The 24,455-nt window shown below is 40.9% G+C and overlaps 1 protein-coding gene across 1 annotated transcript in view; it reads right to left on the reverse strand.

Moving 5' to 3' along the window:
- Positions 1-855: 855 nt before the first annotated feature.
- CDYL (chromodomain Y like) overlaps positions 856-24,455 on the reverse strand; it is a 177,321-nt gene continuing 153,721 nt past the window's right edge. The window contains exons 3-7 of the mRNA XM_065399416.1: positions 17,872-18,128; positions 16,973-17,145; positions 6,900-7,110; positions 2,806-2,949; positions 856-1,014 (exon numbers count right to left, since the gene is read on the reverse strand). Of these exons, the coding sequence (XP_065255488.1) occupies positions 856-1,014; positions 2,806-2,949; positions 6,900-7,110; positions 16,973-17,145; positions 17,872-18,128 (944 nt within the window). The remainder of the gene's footprint in view (positions 1,015-2,805; positions 2,950-6,899; positions 7,111-16,972; positions 17,146-17,871; positions 18,129-24,455) is intronic.

Genomic DNA, 24,455 nt, shown 5'->3' on the forward strand with positions numbered 1-24,455 from the left:
TCTCACCCAGCAACAGAAGCACTTATGTAGTTATTAAAAAAAATCAAAACTATTTAAAAAAACACTAAAACTAACTTATAACTTAGGATATTCATATACATAAGATATTCAGTGATTCACTAATACTGCAAAACAAGCTTTTTCCCCCCCTAAGAGACAGTGGTTTCTTTATGCTATCTAAGTAAGAATTAGACATGTTCCCCCCCAAAAAAGGGGTTGAGTGTTTTCTTAGCATAGCTCCTGAGCACACTCTTTTTGGGATATTTATCTAATTAAATCTTTCATTATAGGGTTTTATTCTCAAACAAAAAAAAATTAGAATGTTCCATTAGTTGAGGTATTTCAACCTTCTTCTGAGATCAAGACAATGCCTTATCTTAAGCCACTTGTTGGGTCGTGAAAGTAGGGGCTGGCTAATACCCGTTTCAATTCTGTATTTTAGTGAAGGGGGGGAAGCATTATTCAGACTTCCCTGCCACACAGAAAATAATACAACACAATTCATTCCCCCTCCCCCACCCCATTCTTTCTGATACAGTACTAGCCAATGATAACAAAAACTAGAGCCTCAAAGAGATGTTTGGTAGTGCACTCCATTATAATTTTTAGTTTGTGTATATAAAGATATATATATATATATATATATATATATATATAGGGAGAGTTTTTTGTTCATTTCTTTTTTAAGATACAGTACTTTACAACCCCTTGACAATAAGCGTGAGGGTCTTTCCAATCCCATCCCCAAGCTTTGAGCTATGGGTGACTTGGTAACAGGTTTTCAAAATAAAATTGGGGCATTTTTATGCCCCAGATGTCCAGGTAAATACAATTCCAGTGTCAGTGCACATCTCATCAGAATTCATCGATTTTCCTTTGCAGGTATTTTAACATAGAGTCCATTCCTTGTGCAGAGCCCCAGATTTTCTTTAAAGCTTCACACTCCTTGTCATTTGCTTGTTCTAAGTCCACCTTCATGATATTACGGACTAAAGCTTTGGATTCTTCAAGCACCTGTAACACAAAAACCACAAATGATATTAGTAATCTGTGCTAAATGTTTGTTAGTAAAGTGGAATAGTCACCTGTAGATGTATGTGGGCAAATCCCAATATTGCTAAGAGAAATTATGCACATGAATCTAGGGGACAATATGTCCCACATTGAGCAGTTACTTTTCCATAAAGTAAATACAGGAGCTTCTTCATTCTGTGCCAGATAAAAGTGGAAATATTTGAGTATGAACCAGACTTTACAGATGGTATTAAAAGAGACAGAAGTCATCATAACAACTTGGTAAATTCTGATCACAACACTGTGTTTTCCAGGATTGTCCGAATTATAACCTGGTAGACCTTACATCTAAAAAATAGCTTTTTTAAATTTTTAAGTAAAATTTCATAGGCTGCTTTTAAATGCTAAAGTTGATGATTTTTAGACAATTATTTTGCCCTGCTCCGAAAACAAAGACTTCATAAGAGCAGAAACTGATGTTGATTTGTTGTGAAGATTGTGACTATCTAGTAGTTTAAAATATACTTTGCATTTTGGTAAAACTCCAGCTGGCAGGAGTGCAACCGCCACCTGTGGGCAGGAGCAGAAAGGCTCCTGTATCTTCTTACTATGTGCATCTCTGAGAATTTAAACCTAATTTAATGGAGTGTCCAGAATTTTATACTCCTGGTTCTTATGTACAGGTATATTGATATTAGTCTCTTGATGTGTGATAAAATGTTGGTAAATATTTAAGTTACATTGTGTAAGTGGTTCTTTGATGTGAAAGTGGCGGAGTCTGTTCTTTCTTTCTAGGGCAAATGAAGTGCTGACCCCAAAAGCTACTTTGAGCAGGTATGTCATTAAGGGACTGAGACTGTTAGTACTTAAAGATGGTTAAAAAATTCTCCTCCCCCACCCCACCCCACCCCACCCCACCCTGGTTTTATTAGTATTTATAGCCAGCTGTTGAGATGAAGGAAAAATCACGGATTATTTTCCATCCAAATTTGGAAACTTCAGTGTTGTTTGTTTTTTGACTGATTTTATTGACTACACCAGGGGTCGGCAACCTTTCAGAAGTGATGTGCTGAGTCTACATTTATTCACTCTAATTTAAGGTTTCGCGTGCCAGTAATACATTTTAACGTTTTTAGAAGGTCTCTTTCTCTAAGTCTATAATATAGAACTAAACTATTTTGTATGTAAAGTAAATAAGGTTTTTAAAATGTTTAAGAAGCTTCATTTAAAATTAATTTAAAATGCAGAGCCCCCCAGACAAGTGGCCAGGACCCGGGCAGTATGAGTGCCACTGAAAATCAGCATGCATGCCATAGGTTGCCTACCCCTGGACTACACTATTGCTACTGTTAAACACAGAGGAGTTAGCCACACTGTGGTGTTAAAGCAAAGACTCTTCTCTTCCTCCCCTCCTCCCTCCCCCCACAAATACACCTGCCATTCATTTCTGTATTTCTGCTCAGTTCTTATGGCAACTATTTTAATTTGGAGTGAGTTAGTATTAGTCTCTTTCTATGTGGAGTATACTCTTAATAACTTAGATTTTGCCTTGTGTTATTAATCCTAGAATCTATTACAGCGTGTGATAATTTGAGAGGTGCCTCTCTCCTTGACCTCTTTATTCTTTAATGATGAGCCTAATAATATTGGAATGCGTTATTAAAACTTTGTGCTCCAATCTACATAATTTATCTCAAGTATTCCATGCGAATTGTTTCTAGAAAGATGAGTGAATGATGTAGTTCATTATTAATCTATTTATAAAATGGAAGAAAATAAAATGAAACTTACAACTGAATTACATGTGACAAGTTCCTTAATTCGAACCATTACTTCCTGTGTGAATGTTCCCGGCCAAAACACTTGAGATACCAATCCTTTTGCACAAGCTTCCTGCGCAGTCAACTTCCTTCCACTGAATAACATTTCATTTGCCTGAGGGGATAAAAAGTTATTTCTGATATGAAATGTAATGACAAAAGAAAAGTTTAAAGGAAAATGTTAATAAAATGCCTGCACTAGTTGGGATGCTTGGTTGTACTGTAGCTCTCCAGTGTTAATCCAAATACATCAGTAATATATAAAAAGAAAATAGATGTTAAAATTGTTGTGTTGCCAACTATCATAACTCAGTAGTTAATCAGAGATGCGTCTGATTAAATAAGAAATCACCAGATAAATACTTGAGAAAAGTCACACTTTTTCCATTCATGAATGGTTAAGATGTAATTCACTTGAAATAGTGCTATTTATAACTCATACTAAAAATAAATCATAATTAGATTGCAACATTAAAAAAAAAATCTGGAAAATAGATGGAAGTGATTACAAATAGCAGTTTGATGCATCTCCTGTGTTTGATTAGTTTTAGTGGTTTAATTTTGACTTCTGCAGCACTAACAAACAGTAACATTCCTCCACAGATCACCATTCAGTTGACTCATTTTCTGTGTTGGAAGAAAGCATATTTAAGTCATGCAGCAACAGATTTTGCAGCTTAAAAATTTTACCACTGGGACTTTAAATATTTAAAATGTGATATTCTCACAGGGCCTGATCCCAAAGTCCACTGAAGTCAGTAGGAGTTTTTACAGCAACTTGAATGAACTTTTGATCCGGTTCATAGTATTTCCTCCTTTCTATTAACCTCAGACATATTTTGTTTTAATACTTAATTTAAAAACAGTTGTTTTGAGTAGGTGGATAGAGCTTCTGTTTTTTCTGAATCTTTGAGGCCTAATTTTAAATAGTATTTTTATGAAATGGATTATAGGCATGGAATGAGAAAATATATTGGAGTGCAGGATAATTCTCTCATGCAGGAGTTAGTGCACTATTATAAATAATGTGTATTATTTTCTAATGTTAAATACACCTATGCTAATATGGTAAAATGTATTATTTGCCCTTAACTTTAAGCACAAATATTTCTATCTTTTAACATTCTATTCCATTCTTAGTAGCTGTTGCATCGATAGTCTTTCTTTAATACCGAGTTGCTACTTTCTACATTAAAGGAAATCACAAGGCTATTCAGTAAATTTATTTGCAACTGAAACATTACTCAATGACAAGGCCATTGTATCAGAGCTCATGGAATACAGAGAAGAAATATGACACGGATCTGACAGATTTAGCATTTTTTAAGATAAGCAATTGAATAATGCTTGGCTCTTAGCCTTTCATCCAAGGATCTCAAATAACTTACAAATCACTATCCCCATTTTACAGATGGGGAAACTTAAGGCCCGGCGTGATTAAGTGACTTAATGATACAGTGAAATAAAAGATCTGAGTTCTTGCTAACAAATAAAGTTACTGATGCCCAGTCCACTAAACACACAGACTACACCATGTATTGAGAGGTTTCATAGAATAGTTTCACTATATTTGCAGATCCAAAGGAAGACACTGTAAATAGATTTCCATCTCAAGTTGCAGAAAGAAAGCTATGAATCATATACAAAAAGAGAAAGTGTTGGGTAGATCCACCTATAATCCACCTTGTGTAAAAAGTTTAACAAAAAGTTTATGAACCTGTTTGCAAAATTGGAAAGTATATTTGTGATAGCTGTTAGCTGACAAAATTGTAGCTAAACAGAGTTATAAGAATGTTGCATCATGGACTATCTTATACGCACTCGATGTCAAGTGAACACATCAGGAAAAGGAAGTATCTTTTGCGAGAAGGTACAAAGTGAAGAACTTCTGAACCAACACTGAATTTACTTTTTGTAATTACAAATCTAGTTGGGAGTTTATAAACGTAATTTGTCTAAGTATTTATCATCTGTAGGAGTGTATGAATGCCAGAGTGACTTTTTATTCCTTTAGAACCTGATAGATCTGGCTGAGCTCTTTCAACAAGAAAGAACTGTAATGAAAAATGTTGTGGTCATGTTAAATCTCACTTACAAGCTACAAAACAGCAGAGCCTCTCCAACTTGAAGTAAGCACTCAGTAGTGTTATGGTTTCACAGGTTTTGAAGGGGAATGCTTTCTGCTATGGGCTGGCACTTAGCTCTTGATCTAGCTCCAATACATGCCAAAACGTTAACAGCAATTTGACCAGAGTCCTGCTGTCAACAATATTCTGCAACCAACACCTGTATTTCTGCTCTGAAAATTGACAGCGCTATTGGCCATTTCCCATAGAAATAGAATAAAATGTAAAAAGTAATGATACAATACATTTCACTAACACTCTGAGTGGTAAGTTCGCTTTTGGGTATGTCTACACAGAACAAAACAAAACAAAACAGCAGTGAGTCTGAGCCCAGGGCTCTAGACTCAGGGTTGAGCTATGGTGCTACGAATAACTCTAGGCGTTCAGGCTCAGGCTCAGGCTCTGAAAGCCCCTTTCTCCCGAAGATATAGAGCCCAAGCCCAAATGGCTACATGGCTATTTTTAGCGCTATAGCGCAAGCCCAAGGCTGTAGAACCGGGCTCTGAGATGCGCTGCCATGGGGCTTTTTTGCCATGCAGACGTACTGTTCCTTCATTCCTCTGTTTCCTACTCATTCTGTTCCAATTCCTCTATCCATTTTGTCCTTATTTTTAAAAAATCCAATTAGCACGTGATCCCCTCTCCCAACAGGTTATAAACATGATTCTAGGGGACAATATGTTCTAGAACGTGGTTATTTTTAAAAAACCCCAACAATATAGGAATTTCTATACTGGATCAGACCAATGGTCCATCTAGTCCAGTATTCAGTCTCTGGCTATCCAGAACCAGCTAATTTAAGAATAATTTCTGCTACAAGTAGAAAAATCAATACATTCCCCAAGGAACATGTAAAGTTCATGCAATCTAAACTCAAACTTTCTAAAAAATTATCAGTCACAAACTTTCTCAAAACTAGAAACCAAATACAAATGGAAAGGAATGACTGCTCACTTAGAGTAGACACCAGCATGAAAAAATTATTAATCTAACATTTAAATTTTTCTATTAAAGAACTGTATCTGGCAGTCTCACAATGAGGTCTGTTAATTAGTTATATATATTATGAAATAAAATACACAGTAGTATGAAGCAAAATGAAAAATAATGCAGGTAACTGTGGCTTTTTTCAGCTTTTTTTAAACTTTGCCCCTTCACTTTTTTTTTTTTTTAAGCAGTTTCAGCAGTAACATGATATGGGAACATGTTTTTAACCTACTGATCCTACAGACTACACACTTCCCTGGCATAACACTTAGGAGTGACAAATAAAAGTGTCTTATTGGAACACTTGAGAAATAAAATATCAGGTTATTAATATGTTAATATTAAACAAAGCCACTTCAACTGATATGTGCATCTTAGGAAAGTTTGACGAGGCTACTCATGAGAGAAACAGAGAAAATACATGGACATATTTTACACATTAAGGTAAGATTGTGGGAAGTAAGCAACTATAGGTGGCAGCTAGAAATGCAATACTCCAGTATGGTTGTGCTTGACTTAGGCATTATGCCTTTAGGAGCACTGGGGGAACAGAGCAGTCTCTGCCTCACGCCTTTACAGGATGCAGCATGTAATCCCTCATGTGCTGGCCCAGATCTGCTGGCTAATATGGAGGGAGAGGAAGCATGTTTGTGGCCCAGTTTTCCCTTCTCCTTCCCTTTTGGGGAGACCTCTGCCACTACAACCAGTTAGCCTTGCACAAGGAGAAGGGTTATAATTAGCCCATGCACCCTCTCGCTCCTCTTTTGTATACCCATGGAGGCCTCGTCACAGTCTACTCAGAGTAGATAAGCAAAAAATATATTTATTTCTCATGAACCATTTTCATAAAACAATTACAATCCACACACCAATGAAAACATGACAGGATCACTGTAGATAAAGCACTAACGGGGCAGAAAGCTGATTATTTATTTTTATTAAAGTTACTTACAGAAGCCAGGCCCATTATCCTAGGAAATGTGAGGGATGAACATCCATCTGGACTCTGTCCAAAAGTAGTGTACGGTGTCTGAAACCAAGCCTTCTCATTAGCCCAAACCACATCACAGAGAGATAATATTGATGCTCCAAGTCCAATGGCTGGGCCATTTACTGCTACAATGATGGGCTTCTTAAACTGAATAAAAGTATTCACAAAATTCCTGAAAAGAAATGAACACTCCATCACTACACATTTTAGCAGCAAAATGTATCAGCCACTCAGCACTCAGTAATAAACAGCAACTAGTTGTAAACAACATTTCAAGAACCTGCTCTACTCCCTCACCCTCTGCAGAACACAACCACTGGGTATCTGCAGACCTCCCACGACCCTACCCGGTCCTTATGGAGTGGTTGTGTGTGGCAATTGACACCATTGGTAGCAGACCATTACTGAGTATGCTCAGACAGCATTCCCAGATTTATCTTAAAACAGAGAGGAAGGGGAGCCTTCCCTGAAAAAACAAATCTGCTTTTTGGAAACAAGTGGGAAAAGATCCATCAATAACTTCAGCCCCATTATCAATCACAGATCTTTAAAACCTTCTCCCCTTCATCCCTTGATCTTCCATGTTCATCATGATCCTCAGAGGTCTAGGTGCCTTAAGGATAAGCAAACTCATCTTCCTTTAGCCACCCAGAACAACATCAGTTTATTTCAGTGCCCAATGGTGTCAAAAGCTTGGATGACGCATGGGTTTCCATGTAGAATTGTGGAGTTCAAATGTGTACCATAAGTGCATCTGGATAAGACAGAAGCATGCAATCAATCACAGGGAAATGGCAATGAAGAGGAAATAAAATATTGAGAGCCCGGGGGTGACAGTGGCCATTTAAATGTTTATGTTTATAGGGTAACAGCTCAGAATACCTCTCAACGTATCACATAATTTGGATTTGGTGAAATTTTCTCTCTTCCCATATCCAAAGTTTATTCCAAACTTGATTACCTCGCAAACACGAAGCACCTTCAAGCAACTATTACATTGAAATGTGTAATATTTTTGAGACCTAATTTAGAATTGGGAAGGGAAGATGGGGGATTATATTGTGGGGAGGGGGCAAGAGAGCCCCTGGCATGAGGGAGGGGTTGTAGGGAGTTCCTGAAATAGAGGGAAATGGGAGGATGACACACACGGAACTTGTGGGGATGGGGGAGAAATGGAGGGATGCAACAAAGCATGCAACCCTCAAGTATGTAAACATCTCAGGACAACAGCCCTTTCTGTTTAGCTCGCTGATTCTGGCTTTACATTAAAAATTACTCCTAAGTGAGAAGGTCTGGGATAGACTTGAAAAAGCTGAGTAGTCTTGTCTGCAGTAGAGAACACCACCATCAACACTTTCAAAGGTGTGACTGCCTGGGGTAGGAGTACTGCATGAAAGCATTATACTGGTGCAGCTTTCTGTTCACAATAGCCCTGCAATGGTGCTGGCTATCCTCATGCACTATTGCCGAGGTGCGGTACAAGTACAGCAAGCACTTCCAAAAGTGTTGGCATTGTTTATGCTAGAAAAATTCAGTAAAGTCAACATATTATTGTTTAATCAGGCCAAAAAGGATGGAGACAAAAATGAACATGATGAGACAAAAGGAAACAGGCTTGATTAGGCACTGTACTGTCTGAAACCACAAATGTTTTGAAACAGTGAAATATAGTAGTTGTAAAATAGTGGCAAATCAATTTGCACATCTGTATATAATCTTGCTGCTTCTTTGAGTGATGGTCCATATACGGATTGCAAACGTGGATGTGCAGGTGTGCCATGTACCAGAGCCAGAAGTTTTTCATAGCAGTGCCCGTTGACCCACACGTGCATCGTGCATTCCCTTGTGTTTGCAGCTGAGGCTATAATAGGCTGTGTGGGTCAATGCCGCTCCAGTTCCCTCCTACTGCTGCATGACTGGAGTTGGAACCCCCATTCCTCTACGCTCTTAGCTCCGCTGAGATAGTGATCTTTGCCCTTTTATCTGTATATAGTTGTAAATAGTTTGTTTTTCCTTGCAGTTAGTAGAGTTAGTGTAGTTTTCTCCCTCTTTGGAGGGCAACCCCCCGCCACCCAAATACAGGGACTATGCCCTGTGAGGCTGGCTTCAAGAACTGTGCATTGGTCCCATGCTCATTTTTGGTGAGCGACGAGCAGCAACACTGCTTGTATTGCCTCAGAGAGGCCCATGTTGCCATCCATTGCAGCATTTGCAAAGTGTTCCAGGCCTGAATGCAAGGGCCTTGAGATCATCACCACAGGAAGTTCCTCATGGAGGAGGCCATGTGCCCGTGTGTGCATTCAGACCTGGAACTGGCAGAACTGGTGGTGCACACACACACCCCTCCCTCCATAACCGGTGACCAGCGCTCCTCCAAGCACCGGATCCACGGGTACCGTGGCTGTCGGAGAAGCCCTGCCATGAGGGGAAAAAGCACAGCCATGGCCACTAGAGCAGATCCCCGACCAGGACGCAGCGTTCCCTCCCTGAGCTGTGCCAAGTCGGGTGAGAAGTCGTGCATTGACCTGACCACTCCACCACTTAAGGATCCCAGACTTGAGGGTAAGGCAAAAAAGAAACACGATCCAATGGTACTGTCGGCTCCACCTGTGCCCACGCCGGTGCTCTCCCCATTGCGTTTACTGCCCATCCCACCAGCTCACCTAATGCCGCCTGGACCCTCGGGGCCACCCCACGACACCCCACACCTCTGGTCGCCTAGACCCACTGCTCTCTACTGAGGTCACAGCTCCTCTCCACTCACCCATGGGACCTACTGATAGGCAGAGACTCTTACTTCGGGCCTTATAGGCTGCCCTGTGATCCAAACTCAACTCCCATCACCCATCCCCCGCTCCCCATCTGGCAACCTCTGTTTACGAGGAAGACAAACCAGACGTTGAACCGGTCCCGCTGGTCCCGACTGTGGCCTCCTCTTCCCTGGATGAGGCGCTTATCCCTGCCTTGCTCGCCCCACCTGACAACTACTGTCAATACAGATGCTCCCCAACTTACACAAGCATTCCGTTCCGGAATGCCTTGCGTAACTCGAATTTTGCATAAGTCGGAAACGTATACCCGACAATTACGCAAAAAAACAAAAACACCCCCCCCAAAACAACAAACAAACAAAAACAAACAAACAAACCCTCCTATTTCTAGCTTACGGAACTTTTCCCGTAAGTGCGGATTTGAGTAAGTTGGGTTTGCGTAACCTGGAGGGCGTCTGTAGCAGGAACTGCTCCAGCGGGTGGCAATGGCTCTGGGAATCCTGGCGGAGGAAGTCCAGGACACACACCATCAATTACTGGACATCTTCCAACTGCAGGGACCCTCTTGCATGACCCTTCCTGTCAACGAGGCTATTTTACAGCCAGCACAAGCGGTCTGGCATACCCCGCCTCCTGTGCTCCCACTCCCAAAAGGGCTGAATAGAGATACTTCATCCCCGCCAAGGGTGCAGACTTGCTCTTCACCCACCCATCTCCCAACTCTCTAATGATCCACGCAGCAATGGAGTGGGTCCACCAGCAACCCCAATGCTCCACTCCCCCGGACAGAGGGGCAAAAAAGATTGACCTGCTCAGCAGGAAGGTCTACTCTTCAGCAGGGCTCCAATTTCACATCGCGAACTATCAAGCCCTGCTTGCGAAATATGATTTTCTTAACTTCTCAAAACATGCTGAGTTTAAAGATCAACTGCCAGCAGACAAGCAACAGCAGTTCCAAATTTTCTTGGATGAGGGGAAGCTCAGGGCGAAGTTGGCCTCCAAGTTGCTGTGGATGCGGCTGACACAGCCTCTCGGTCACTGGCAACTGGTGTTGTGCTCCGCAGAGACGCATGGCTGTAGTTCTTTGGTTTCCCGTAGGAGGTCCAAACCACCACTGAAGACCTCCTTTTCGATACATGAAAACAATTCAACGAAAAAAAATGGATGAATCCCTCCATTCCCTAAAGGATTCGTGAGCTATCCTCCACTTCCTCAGCATCTATGCCCCAGCCCTGAGGTGCAGGTAGAAACAATTGTTCTGCCCCTGACCACTCGCCCCCTACCCACCGTATTATCAGCAGTAAAAGGAACCACAACGTTGAGGTCAATAGTCACACAGGCCACAATATATGGCCTCTGCCACAACTACCTCCTTGACCCAGCAGCAGTCAAAACAGCAGTTTTGACACACTAGTCAAGATCTACAAACCACTCCCGATCCCTACTGCGGCACCCCATATCATCTTAGGGGGCCGTCTTGCCCCATTCTCCCACAATTGGGGCAAGATCACCACGGGTACTTGAGGTCATCTATCATGGAAACTCCATAGAATTCTTCTTGTTTCTTCATCACCCTGGACCCCCTGGGGGGACACATCCCATTAATCCCTCCTCCAACAAGAAGCCAATACTCTTCTCCTCGAGGGTGCCATAAAGCTTGTCCTGTTTCACTACAGGGAATATGGCTTTTACTCTGCATACTTCCTCATCCCGCAGAAAGGCAGAGGCTAGAGACCTGTCCTGGACCTCTGAGTACTCAACAGATTCATTAAGAAATCCAAGGTTTGCATGGTGACGCTCGCGTTGATTATCCTCTCTCCCCACTAGGGAGCCAGGTCTCGACATGAAGGATGTCTATTTCCACATTGATACTCACCTGGCCCACCGTAAGTTTCTTCAGTTCATGGTGGGACACCACCATTACCAATTCTGAGTGCTCCCCTTCATTACAGTTATAGCTCCATGAGTCCTCACAAAAGTCGTACACATGCGATGCCTGGGCTACCCCATGTTTCCTTACCTAGACGACTGGCTCCTCATTGCACTTTCCCAAGTCCTCATCGTAGCCATCCTACCTCTTCGCACCCTTCTTACCTCCCTTGGCATTTGCATCAACAAGGAGAAGTCAGTCTTCGTCCCTTCCCAGATGATCAACCTTATTGGGGCCTGACTGGATTGAATCGTGGCACATGCCTTGCTCCCAGAGGACCACTTCACTATGTTCAATTCCTCAATCATGACCTTACGCTGCCAATCCCGCACCACCATCTGCCACTGTCTCTCCCTTCTGGGACATATGGCAGCCTGCACCGACGTAATGCCCCATGCCCGCCTCCACATGCGGTGTCTTCAGATGTGACTCCTCTCCATCTACAAACCACACAGAAACCATACTGACAGTAGAGTTCGACTTTCCCAGACGGTCCTAGTCTTCTTTACATGGTGGACCGACCCCTCCAAGGTCATGACTGGTTCCCCTTTTTTCTCCTCCTACCCCGCAAGCCACCATCACTACAGATGCCTCCCTCACGGGCTAGGGGGCCCACTTGGCTCACTATAGAGCCCAATGCCAGGATGCATATCAACATCTTGGAGCTGAGAGCGGTCTGTTTCGCATGCCGTGCCTTCCTTCCCCTCATATGGTCCTGCCACATTCAACTGCTCTCAGACAACATCGCAGCAGTTGTTTATATTAACAAGTAGGGCAGGGCCAAGTCTCCCTCCCTCTGTGCGGGGTCCATCCATCTGTGGAACTGGTGCATCAAACACCAAGTCACACTCCAGGCCACATACCTCCTAGGCACCCAAAGCTCCCTCGCAGACACGCTCAACAGGTCCTTTCACGTGAACCACGAGCGGGAGTTGCACAACGCCACTCTCCAATAGCTCTTCAGCAGCGGGGGCATCCCCCATAGGGACCTCTTTGGGACCAGAGAGAATCGCAAACTGCTCCTTTATTGCTTCAGAGAGGGCCATGGGCGCTGACTCACAGGGAGATGCCCGTCTCCTCCCCTGGATGGGTGATCTCTGCTATGCCTTTCTCCCCATTCCCCTCCTCCCGCAAGTCTTACACAAAATTCGCAAGAACCGAGCTATGGTGATCCTGGTAGCCCCATTCTGGCCTCGTTAGTATTGGTTCACAGACCTCTTCTGCCTCTCCGCTCGTACACCACTCTGCCTCTGCACATGCCTGAATCTCTTCACTCAGCGCCATCCCAATCCAGGCCCTATCCACCTCACAACCTGGTTTTTGGATGGAGCTTGGGGATAGACAAGAGGTTTTTGACCCTAGTGTGCCATATCCTTATGCAAAGCAGGAGGGTGTCCACCACCTGCTACTGGGAGCAGTAGAAGTGCTTCCCCTCATCGGTGCACCGCCATCACCACCCACTGGAGACGATCTCCATACTCATCATCCTTGATTACTTCCTTGAACTTTAAATGTTGGACCTCACCATCAGTTCCATACGGGTCCACCTGGCAGTGCTTAGTGCCCTTTTCCCCCATTTCTGTACACTTCCTAAAAGGTCTGCTTAATACCTTCTCGCGGGTGCTCAAACTCCCACCTTCATTGGGCTGTAACCTGGTCCTCTCCACCCTCACAAAACCGCCCTTCGAGCCCCTCACCACATGCTCTCTCTCCCACCTCTCCATGAAGGTTATCTTCTTAGTTGCCATTACCTCGGCAAGACGGTCAGCAACCTTATGGCCACAATAGCTGACCCCCTCCTTACACTGTCTTCCACAAAAAGTTAAAGTTTTGCTGTGGCTGCGCCCCAATTTCTTCCTGAAGGTGGAAGCAGAATTCCACTTGAATCAGTGCAGTCACCTCCCACTCTTCTATCCTAAACCTACGCCTCCCATGTGGCCAGAACACTGCATTCCCTCAACGTCCAACATGCGCTGGCGCTCTACCTACAATGCACCTGTGCCTTTTGGGTATCACCAACACTCTTTATCACCATTGCCGATGGATGCAAAGGTCTAGCCCTCTGACAGCGAATCTCCAAGTGGATTTCAGGGTGCATTCATGAATGTTACATGTGCACCGATATCCCCCACCTCTTGGATTCACGGCGCACTCTAACTTGAGCGCTCAGCAACCACATTTGCCTGTTTCATGGACGTTCTGTGGCAAGACATCTGCCGCACAGCATGGCGCTCCGTTCACAGTTTCACGTCTCACTATGCCATCGTCCTGGCACCAGCTGCAGATGCAGTTACAGGCCGTGTTGTACTCCAGATCACACTTCCTCACACCCACCTCCATGCTGATCACTTACCTGTAACAGAAGGCTCTTTGAGATGTGTGGTCTCTATTTGGATTCCAAGACCCACCCTCCATCCCCTCTGCTTTGGCCTAGACTACTTAGTGGTAAGAGGAATACTGGAGTGGCATCGACTCACACATCCTATTATAGCCCTGGCTGCAAACACGAGGATGATGCATGATGCACATGTGGGTCAACGGGCAGTCCTACGAAAACCTTCTCGCTCCGGCGCATGGGACGCCTGCGCACCTACATTTGGAATCCAAAATGGGACCACACATTTCAAAGAACCTCCAGTTACAGGTAAGTAACCTCCTCTTTCTCAAGACAGAAGGGGGTCTGACATTAAAAGAATTCTGTGGAGAAACCTGCTGATATTAAAAAAGTACCTATATTTCCTTAGTTTGATTTTCTTCCCACTATAAAAATAAAAAAAAATCTTTTCCTTAGAACAAAGCCCTAAGAGCAGAGAAGTAGGCAGCAAAGTGCCAAAGCTTTCTTTAAGATGTTTTGGAATGCACAGACTGGGCTGTTACTCCTTTGCTGTCAGAAAGGGTGTTACCTAAGACAGGATTTGAATTTCAGATATTTTCTAAAGCCTCCTCATCTCAGGAGGAAAATATGAGGAAGACAGCTTGGCATTGTAGGGAAAGGGAAGACCTTTTGGTCCAGTATGGTATCTCAGAATCTGATTAAGGTCTTGTCCTATCAGATGGTGGTCCCTGACTGGTATGAACATCAGTACAAATTCTGAAGGAAAACACACTATTCTAGACCATAAAACACTCCTCCTGGTCACTGCGTTGCTAGCTATCATTTTCAGCAGAGGATGCAAAACTTAGCCACAAATGAACCATTATCTTGTGTTATTGCTTCTAATTTGGCTTTCTTGGAGGAGCAAGGCATCTTAATGTCAATGAACTCAGCTGAAAACACTTTTGGCCATGTAATACATACTGACCACAACAGCTAGGCAGCAGACTGGGCTCAGAAACAGCTTAACAGAAGAGGGTTTTAGAAGGCTGAGCCTATATGCCCCTTCCTTAGAGCAAAAAATCACTCTCCTAGAGGGAAGGGCAGAAAAACTGTCTTTCAGGGTTGGCATTTCTACCCCTTTTATCTAATTAGTCTCAGTCACGTTGTGCTTAAAGTCCATGATTCCAGAACAAAAGTTGTAATAGATTTTATATGACTTAAATAAGGCAGAATGGAGATTGCCCCCTTCACCTCAATGGTTTTCTCCAATTTTCAGCTGGTAGAATTGTACAGGAGCTCCTTTTTGCTTCATAATTAAAAAAAATAGAAGATAAAATGTTTGTAAAAATTTGAGAATTTGGGCCATAGCTACAGCGTTTCATCAACATAATGCAGTTGTTGGAAAACAACGAACCGTCCTACTGTAGTTAGGTTATAGTTAGCCTTCTATAACCTATTCTTTCTTGTAATATTTTAATGCTAAGTAGGTAGTGAGTTCCTGTATTTTGACACCTTTTGTTTTCTCTTTGCATTTCTGTAGCTTCTTCTGCCTGCCCATTTAGAATAAACATTGTATTGAAATTTCTTATTTCAGCTATTCAAGAATCTCAGAATAGCAGGCAATATCAAATTTTTTCCTCACTAAAAGATAGAAGGGCAACCTTTAAAACCGAAGGCCTGATTTAACATCCATTTAAGTAAATGAAAAGATTCCCACAGACTCTAATGGAAGATGGATCAGGCCCAAACAGAGTTTAAGAATCTGGCATCAACAGTATTTTTTTAGGAAATGTTTTAAACTAAAAGAACTCTCAAATACACCTACATTTGTAAGGTCAGGTGTTCCCAGTGTTGAGTGATTTTTAACCCCTGATGTTCCTGCCAGACAGAATTGTGGGAAAACTTTCGCACTACTGGTGAAACGGACAAAGAAACCCTATTTAAAAAGAAGCTAGTTCTTGGAGAGTTAGGTGCTAAATACCTTTGAGGAGCTGGGTTTAGAGCTGGTCTCCTGGGGAAACTGATAGGAATAGCTATTTCTATTAGACAATAAAATATGACCTGAAGTGGATTAAGTTAAAACTGGAAAAAGGTATTCTTATTCTAGAATAAGAGTCTCCAAACAGGGAGTAATTCTGGAACAGCTATAGCACTTTAAATTCTCACTCTACCTTTTCTAGGCATAATTTCCCCATGTAGGCAGGCCCTTATTAGCCACTTGTTTCAAATGACTTCACCACTTACATAATCAATGAACACTTGAAACCTTTTATCTTTTTTCAAGAAAGCTAAGAGTGAATTATGAGCATTAGTTCTTCCATCTATATTTTTGGATATTTATGCTACATGTAAACATTCAGGTAATCAAAATGTAATAGGAAACCAGTTTACAAGTTACATGGGGAAAAATATCCTTGAGATATTGTAAGAGGTACACATTAAATGCTTATAATCCAACACAGGCAAAGTGTCCATCTCAGCGGCATGTTTCTTTCATTAAAAATTATGCTTTATAAGACAATTAAGTTCATTTATTTGAATATGGAATTTGACAGCTAGCTAGGATGTTGCTCACAAAGATTAAGCCATCCCTTTAGAATGTCTGTCATTCTACCTTTTTTATATGGACTTTGTTCAATCTATTCTTTCAGCACATTTATATATTGTTTGTACTGCTTTTGAACAATACATTTAAATTAAACTTTTAAAAGCATTTCTCAGGTCTGTGTTGTTTATATTAGGAACACTATCATGCTAAGTTTTTATCAGACACAGGGGCTCTAATTCAACATGGCAAAAATGGAGTAAAAAGCTATGAATAAAATGTAAACTTGAACAGAAAGGTACAATATAAACAAGTTATGCACACTGTATATTATCAAAACTGAACGTTTGACCACACTAAATTCCTACTAAGAAGAATATAGTTAGATCTTTTATGAGATACATTAAAAATAAACTAGTTTAGACAATGAAAAAAATCAACACTTAAATGACTGAAAACAATTTTACATACCTAATAGCTTCTGCCATCTTAGTGCTTTCCCTTTTTCTATCATCTGTTAAACGTCGTATAAAATAAATAAAATCAAGACCACAGCAGAAGACACTACCAACTGCACTGAGCAGCACAAGTTTACTGTCATCTGCAGCTGCTGTATTCAGTGCACTTTGGACTTCCTTCATTACCTGAAAATCAGCAGGAATTAAATTCGTCAGACTCTTTTTATTGTGTTATTAAAAAGTAACAAACTGTTGTTCTTTTTTGACAGGTCTGAATCTGAACTTTTACATTCCTGTGTATTCCCTAGTATCTGGGATACTTGCAAATTCTGCTGCAGGTGTTTGTTTAAACACATTCAAATTTTTCATTGTCCAAAGGAAAAGAGAGTCTAGAAATGTATGTTAAAAAATGTGCAGATCACAAATATGATTACACTGAGATAATGTAATCATTAGGAAGAAATCCAGCAGTCTGCATCTGTTGCTATAGCACTCTCTCAGTATTTCTGTAATTTGAACACCAGGTGGCATATGCAACCAGTTCAGAAAAATGACTTGAATTTAGGCTGAAGTTTATTTCAAGTCGCACTTAATAAACCACTAAGTTTATTATGAAAGGCTCCAACTCTAAATATTCAGATAATGTAGTGTATTGTACAGTGTTAATAAATAAAACTGAAACATACTAAGATTCAGATTTTAAAAGGCAAGAAAGTATAATATTTACACATTTATAATACTTTAAATGCACTAGTATGACTTTTCTGGAACCTACTGAACTATAAGTTGTTTTTTCATATTTCTGTGATTAATAATAATACTGTAATTATTGAAAATATTTGTACCACCCCCCCCCTCCCCCCAAAAGCAAGCAAACAAACAAATCAAACCACATAAAACAAACATTCTAACCTCTGGATTTAGTGAGTTGTTGTCAGATGATTTTGTTGATAGCAAAACGTGCGTGAATCCGTCTTGTTTCCTGACAACAATGTCTCTATACCGGTAAGCACTTTCAGTTTGTCTCACGCTGAAACGTAGCCTCTTGTCAAAAGGTTGGTCTCTCCTATCATCAATAAATCTCCTTTTGCTGGCTGTCACTCCTGTTACAGATGTTTGTATGTTGGTTGTACCGTTGGCTGCTAATGCTTCAATAAAGGTGGATGTACCTGTAAAGAGTTTGAAACAACAGTGTTCTATTAATTTAGTTCTATAGCTGGAAAATCTCTTATCATGGAGACATGTCAGTCAAAGCATACTATGATAACATACAAAAACAAGTGCTTTTGTTCTCTACCATTTGGCAAACATTTAAAAAAATTGTACATGGAACCAAACCTGAAAGCAAAATACTGCAAAGGATGAAATACTTGAAGCGTGAATTTTAAGGCTATGAGAAAAGAAATTTTTAAATGGAATAATTTTTGCCCATTCTTCTTTTATCTGATTATTCCTAAAACTGGAAAACTCTTTACTTGGGGATCCTACCAGTAGTACAATTAAGACATTTTTAGAAATATATTAAAATAAAAGAAATGACAAAGATGCACTACCTGAGGAAATTTGCTTTTCCCCTCCTCTAAGTGGCCTAAAATCTTTAAAACCATATACAAAAGAGAAAGTGAAGGGCTTTGTTTTAACCAAAAGTGGGAACTCAAACTCCTGACCAAACTCACACCTTTGACAAAAATCAAGTAAAAGAGTTGGACTAACAAGACCATATAGAGTATATGAATGTTTACAGAAAGGTAGAACAGGGAACACAGGGCAGTCTTAGTGAGAAAGATACAGAATCAATCTCTGAAGTGGAAGGGTGTAATGGGAGACATGGAAATATGGCCCTTCTTGACCTACATAATTCTTTCCATTAATACTTTGCCTTTCTGATCTTGCTCAAAGTGATCTTAGCTTAACAAAGAGAAGGTTAACATGTGACTTGATTACAGTCAATTAGTACCTACATGGGGATAAAATATTTAATAATGGGGCTCTTCATCTAACAGGATCCAATGGCTGGAAGTTGAAGCTAGACAAGTTCAAACTGGAACTAAGGTGTACATTTTTTAACAGTGAGAGTAATTAACCATTGGAACAATTTACCAAAGGTCGTGGTGGATTCTCCATCACTGACAATTTTAAAATCAGTACTGCATGTTTTCCTAAAAGATCTGTTCTTTATATGGGGATTATTTTGGGGAAGTTCTATAGCCTGTGTGACACAGGAGGTCAGCCTAGATGATCACAATGGTCCCTTCTGGCCTTGGAATCTGAGAGTCTATGAAAATTTTAATTGGTGGAATTTCAAAGAATGCAAGTGAACAAGCCACCCAGAGAGTCACAGAAAGTATCAGGTTTTTTCTACATTCCATGTTGTGAATGTAATATTGTCTAAATTAACATTTATGGGAGGTGCAAAGAACATTATGAGAGATATTCATGTCCAGTAGATAAAGGAGCTTACACACCTTTCAAGATCCATGGGTCCTACACGTACTTATCACAGCATGTGGTGTACCCTCATCCAGTGCACTAAATTTCCCAATAACAACTATGTTGATGACACCGATCACTACATTCTTGCAGGAATTCACACAGAAAAATGATAAAAGACAAAAACATTGTATCACCCGTGGGCAAATGCTTTTCACAAAACGATCGCTCCATAGCTGACCTCTCAGTCCTTGTCCTCAAAGAAACCCTGCACAACACCTTAAAAGACAAGCCTTAGAGCTTAAATTCATAACTTTGCTAAACACTAAAACTCATGGTCTTAATAAAGACACTGTATTTATGACTTATTACAACAATCTTTAATCACTAACTTCCCTTTTTTGTTCTATGGCAGCAGGGGTGTTAATGGGCCAGTTCATTTTGATCGGTCTCTGGCAATATGTGTTAATGACTTATGCTAAACAATCTGTTCCACCTTTAGCTCACACTTTGAGTATTTTTCCCAGACCTGAAGAAGAGCTCTGTGTTGCTAGAAAGCGCATCTCTTTCATCAACAGAAGGAGGTCCAATATATAGGTGCCGACTCCGTGCTCAGCACCTATCAGCCACAGCTGTTTGGTGGCTTGGGGAGGAGCTTGGGGGAGGGTGGAGAGTGATGGACGGGGATCTTGGGGAAGAGGTGGAGCGAGGGCAGGGCCCCGGGGGAGGGAAGAGGCAGGACTTGGGGCGGAGCACCCTCAGGGTAAAATAGAAGTTGGTGCCTGTGGTCCAATAAAAGATATTACCTCACCTACCTTGTCTCTCCAATAGATAAAGGGACATTTCTCAGTAGAGATTTGCATGTTGCCATCTGAAACCTGTGTAAAGCTGCAATTCAAATATGAAGAGCAGAAACACTGGAAAGGTGTACTACCAGGCTAAACCACAAATCTGTTTTTTTTCATATTTTCATGTTTAACAAAAGACGAGAGCCCATTTGTCAAATATTTAAAGATTAACTATGGCCCTGATCCCCCAATGGGATCCCCAGGACCCATAATTGTACATATTATATCTTAAAGATAGCTAAAATGAAACTTATAGACAAGCGTTAATAAAAAACAAAACAAAACAAAACAGTGGTGGATCTTGTTTAATTACTGTAATTTCCCTTGGAATAATTCATCCTGTTTAGCTGAAGTAGCTACATGAGATATTTAAAAACTGTGACTAATGTATAGTGCTGTCACTTTAAAAGAGTATGTGTGGGAGACTTGTGGGTCCCATGAGGACATTATGTACGTTTACCTAAATAGTTTGCTACACTATTACTGTAATTGGGATATTTACTTGTTATTTTTGGCCAGATTTGAATTAGGAATTACACTGCACTAATAAAAAGATATTTCAAATAAAATAAACTTTGAGAGTGCATCAGTTTCTCTAACATTTACTTCGTTACTTTTCTCTTTCAAACAAACAGAACCCTTAAAAAAATAAATGTAGCACTTCGTATGTAATGCATTTGCAAATAAAAGTACTTCTGATTAAAAACCCCATAAGATGATTAATTATGTAAATTGTCAATTCAATTGAAAAATTTTATTTTACTTTTTAATATCTTTTGTATCCTGTGACTTATAGCATTAATAATCTACTGCTCTCTCTCTATAACAATTTGTATGGAGAAGATAAAGAGAATTCAAGGTTTTTCCACAGTCATTTAAAGGGAAGAGATTGAGAATGGTCCACAAACTGAATCCATTTTTTTTCAAAGAGGATAGAGGGAGAAAAGTAATGTGGAAGATTGATGTTATTTTATGTTGTCATAGAAGATTCACATTTATTCCTATATTTTCCAGTTTATCAAATTCTCTTTCACTTCAGCAGAATAAATAAAACTTAATAATGAATACAAAATTTGAAATTGCTTGTAGGAGTTCACATCAGATATTTTTCTCTTTTTAAAACACAACAGGATGATCATAGTTCTATAGAACAGGGGCTCTCAACCTTTTTCTTTCTGAGGGCCCCCCACCATGTTATAAAAATTCCGGGGCTGGGGGGAGGAAGGACTCAGAGCTTCATTCGCGGGGAGCCTCCGGGCTTCAGTGAGGGGAGTGTGTGTGTGTGCGGGGCGCCTCAAGGCTTCTGCCCTGTGGGTCTCCAGTGCTCTGACATCCTACCCACAGGGCGCCAGTGCTTGGGGCTTCAGCTGCAGGGTGCCAAGGCTCAGGGCTTCGGGCTTCATCTGCAGGGCACCACAGCTTGGGCTCTGAGCTTTCTGCCCTGGTCCTCAGCCAATCTTACACTGATCCTTCTTCGCAGATCCCCTGGGGTCCACAGACCCACAGTTGAGAACCGCTGCTATAGTGGAGAAGTTGCAAGAACACAATATTCTGTTTTTCATTAGCAACTGAAGATGAAGTGGTATTAGTTTTTGCAATGATTTGGTTTTCATTATGAAGGGTAAATCAATACAATTCAAAATCACCTCTACTTTGAGACTTAGGAGGTCATGACAGAACAGCAAAAATTACAACATTCAGGAAAACTGTAGAGAACTTAGGTTTTTGCTCATAACTTATACTACTAAAGATGTCCTCTTGTATCAAATAACTGCTTTAGAGATTCTAGAGGCAATGAGATACTTAACATACACCCTCCCCCCCAAAAAACTCCCCCCCAAACCTCAAGCCTTCTTTGTCAAGGTAGACCAAGATATAAAGGTCAAAGAGCAATTTCCCTGCTTATCGGACAACACACACGAGGAAGTGCACACATATATTACAGCACTGGATGGTAGGTATAGTTCAAAACCTAAGACAAAATACAACTGGGCAGCTGCACTTAAATGGAAGGAGATCTATGGTTTAAATCAGTGTTTCCCAAACTTGGGACGCCGCTTGTTCAGGGAAAGCCCCTGGTGGGCCGGGCTGGTTTGTTTACCTGCCGCATCCACAGGTTTGGCCGATCGTGGCTCCCACTGGCCGCGGTTCGCCGCTCCAGGCCAATGGGGCTGCAGGAAGCGGCGCGGGCTGGGGGACGTGCTGGCCGCCCTTCCACAGCCCCCATTGGCCTGGAGCGGCGAACCGCGGCCAGTGGGAGCCGCGATTGGCCGAACCTGCGGACGCGGCAGGTAAACAAAGGCTTTCCCTGAAGAAGCAGCGGCCCAAGTTTGAGAACCACTGGTTTAAATAGTTGTCCACTTTTAATCGCTGAAAACAAATAAACATTCTGACTATATTAATGGACCAGGGCCACAGACTTGCTGACTTAAGAAAAAAGTGCGTATTTTTCTGGCAAGGAATTTCAGCCAATTTCTTTTAATCAGAAAATTACATTCATAGATCAAGAATACTGGATCAGTATCTATTAACACATGTTGGTTATAGGACCACCACGGTACACAATAGGATTTACTGGACCTTGAAATGTAGTGTACAGTTTCTCATGGCTTTTAGTCATAAAACTGAAGAAAAGAATTACAGAAATTCAATGTAAAGCACTACATTATGTCAAGTAAAAATACACACGCATTAATCAAGTTACACCACAGTCCTGAAGTAGTCTCAGATTTTTGTTACAGCAAATGAGCATAAAAGAATCAAACAAATATACCATGGACAAATCTTAGAATTGTATTTGCATAATTAACATGAGATGTGTGTCACTTAGTTCCAAGTAATTTAATACCATCACAATATTTAAACCACAAATTCTGAATTTGTTTTTCACCAAAAGGCAAACAGAAAGATATTCTCTCCATTTCAATTCTTTGAAAAATATATTAGAAAGCATTAAAAAAAAAAATTCTAACCCTGATGGGTAAATGTAAATGGAGTGTTGCTTCAGTGCTGTCTCTGCAGCTTAAAGCTTTGCAGTGCAAAGGCAGAGTGAAATTAACAAGACTATCAGTTTCACAGCTACTGCTCAGAACTCAGCAGCAGCAAAGAACCTCCATTTTCATTCAGCTGCTGCTGACAGAAAAACTATGAGCATCAGCAAAGCCAGGCACAGGTGTCATTCACGGGGAAAGATGACCCAAAATACAGAAGTTGGAAGGGGACAGAGTAGCAGAGATCTCTTCCCCATTCCTTGCTCTTATTTTTACCATAGCCAAGAAAACTTTGAAGTACAGTTTTTATTGTATATTTTTGGCAAAAATCAATGTTTTGTTCTGTAAGAGTGATCAGCAAAAGTTTGTCAGTCATGTATGTAAATACAGTTTGTACTAATATGTGTATTGTTCCAGCATACTGGTATTGGCATAGTGCACAAAATACCTATACAACCAGTTTCAGAGTAGCAGCCGTGTTAGTCTGTATCCGCAAAAAGAACAGGAGTACTTGTGGCACCTTAGAGACTAACAAATTTATTAGAGCATAAGCTTTCGTGGGCTACAACCCACTTCTTCGGATGCAAGTACTCCTGTTCTTTATACAACCAGTAACATTCTGAAGGAACCGCATGTTAAAATACAGTCACCAAACAGAAGAGAAGCTTGAGATGTTCACCCCAATCATCTCTGTCAAAGACAACGCACAAAAATACTCCTTCAAATTATACAAAGCTGAATATTGTATTACCTTGTCAATCCACACTCAGTATAGCTTTCAGAAACAAGGTGTAAAGATGGGCAGCAAACGGATGTTTCCAAATTGTGTTGTCTCCTTCCTTATTTTTATTTTTGAGAAAGTGTTTTTGTTTAAACCCTAATACATACCCTGGTCCCTCAGCCATTCTTTCTGCAAACATGCCACCTAGAATCCCATACACTGGATTCGTCACAGAGTAAGCGGGAAAATTTTGTGGGAGTACTTTATAAAAATAGCAGCAATTCCTAAGTAAATATTACACAATTAAGATAATCTTGCACTGGCTGGATGACTTAATTAATTGGCCATTTCCATCTTAATGTCTATGGAATTGGTTTCCTCAGGAAACATTATGGAAATACATGTGACAGATTTCTTTTCTCTGCTGTATGTTGTGTGAATTTTAAACAACATTACTGTGGAATAAAGCGTTTTCTAAAGTCTATATTTTTATAAAGTATTACTTTT

This window comes from Emys orbicularis, chromosome 2 (genome assembly GCF_028017835.1).
Source record: "Emys orbicularis isolate rEmyOrb1 chromosome 2, rEmyOrb1.hap1, whole genome shotgun sequence".
Taxonomy (NCBI): Eukaryota; Metazoa; Chordata; order Testudines; family Emydidae; genus Emys; species Emys orbicularis.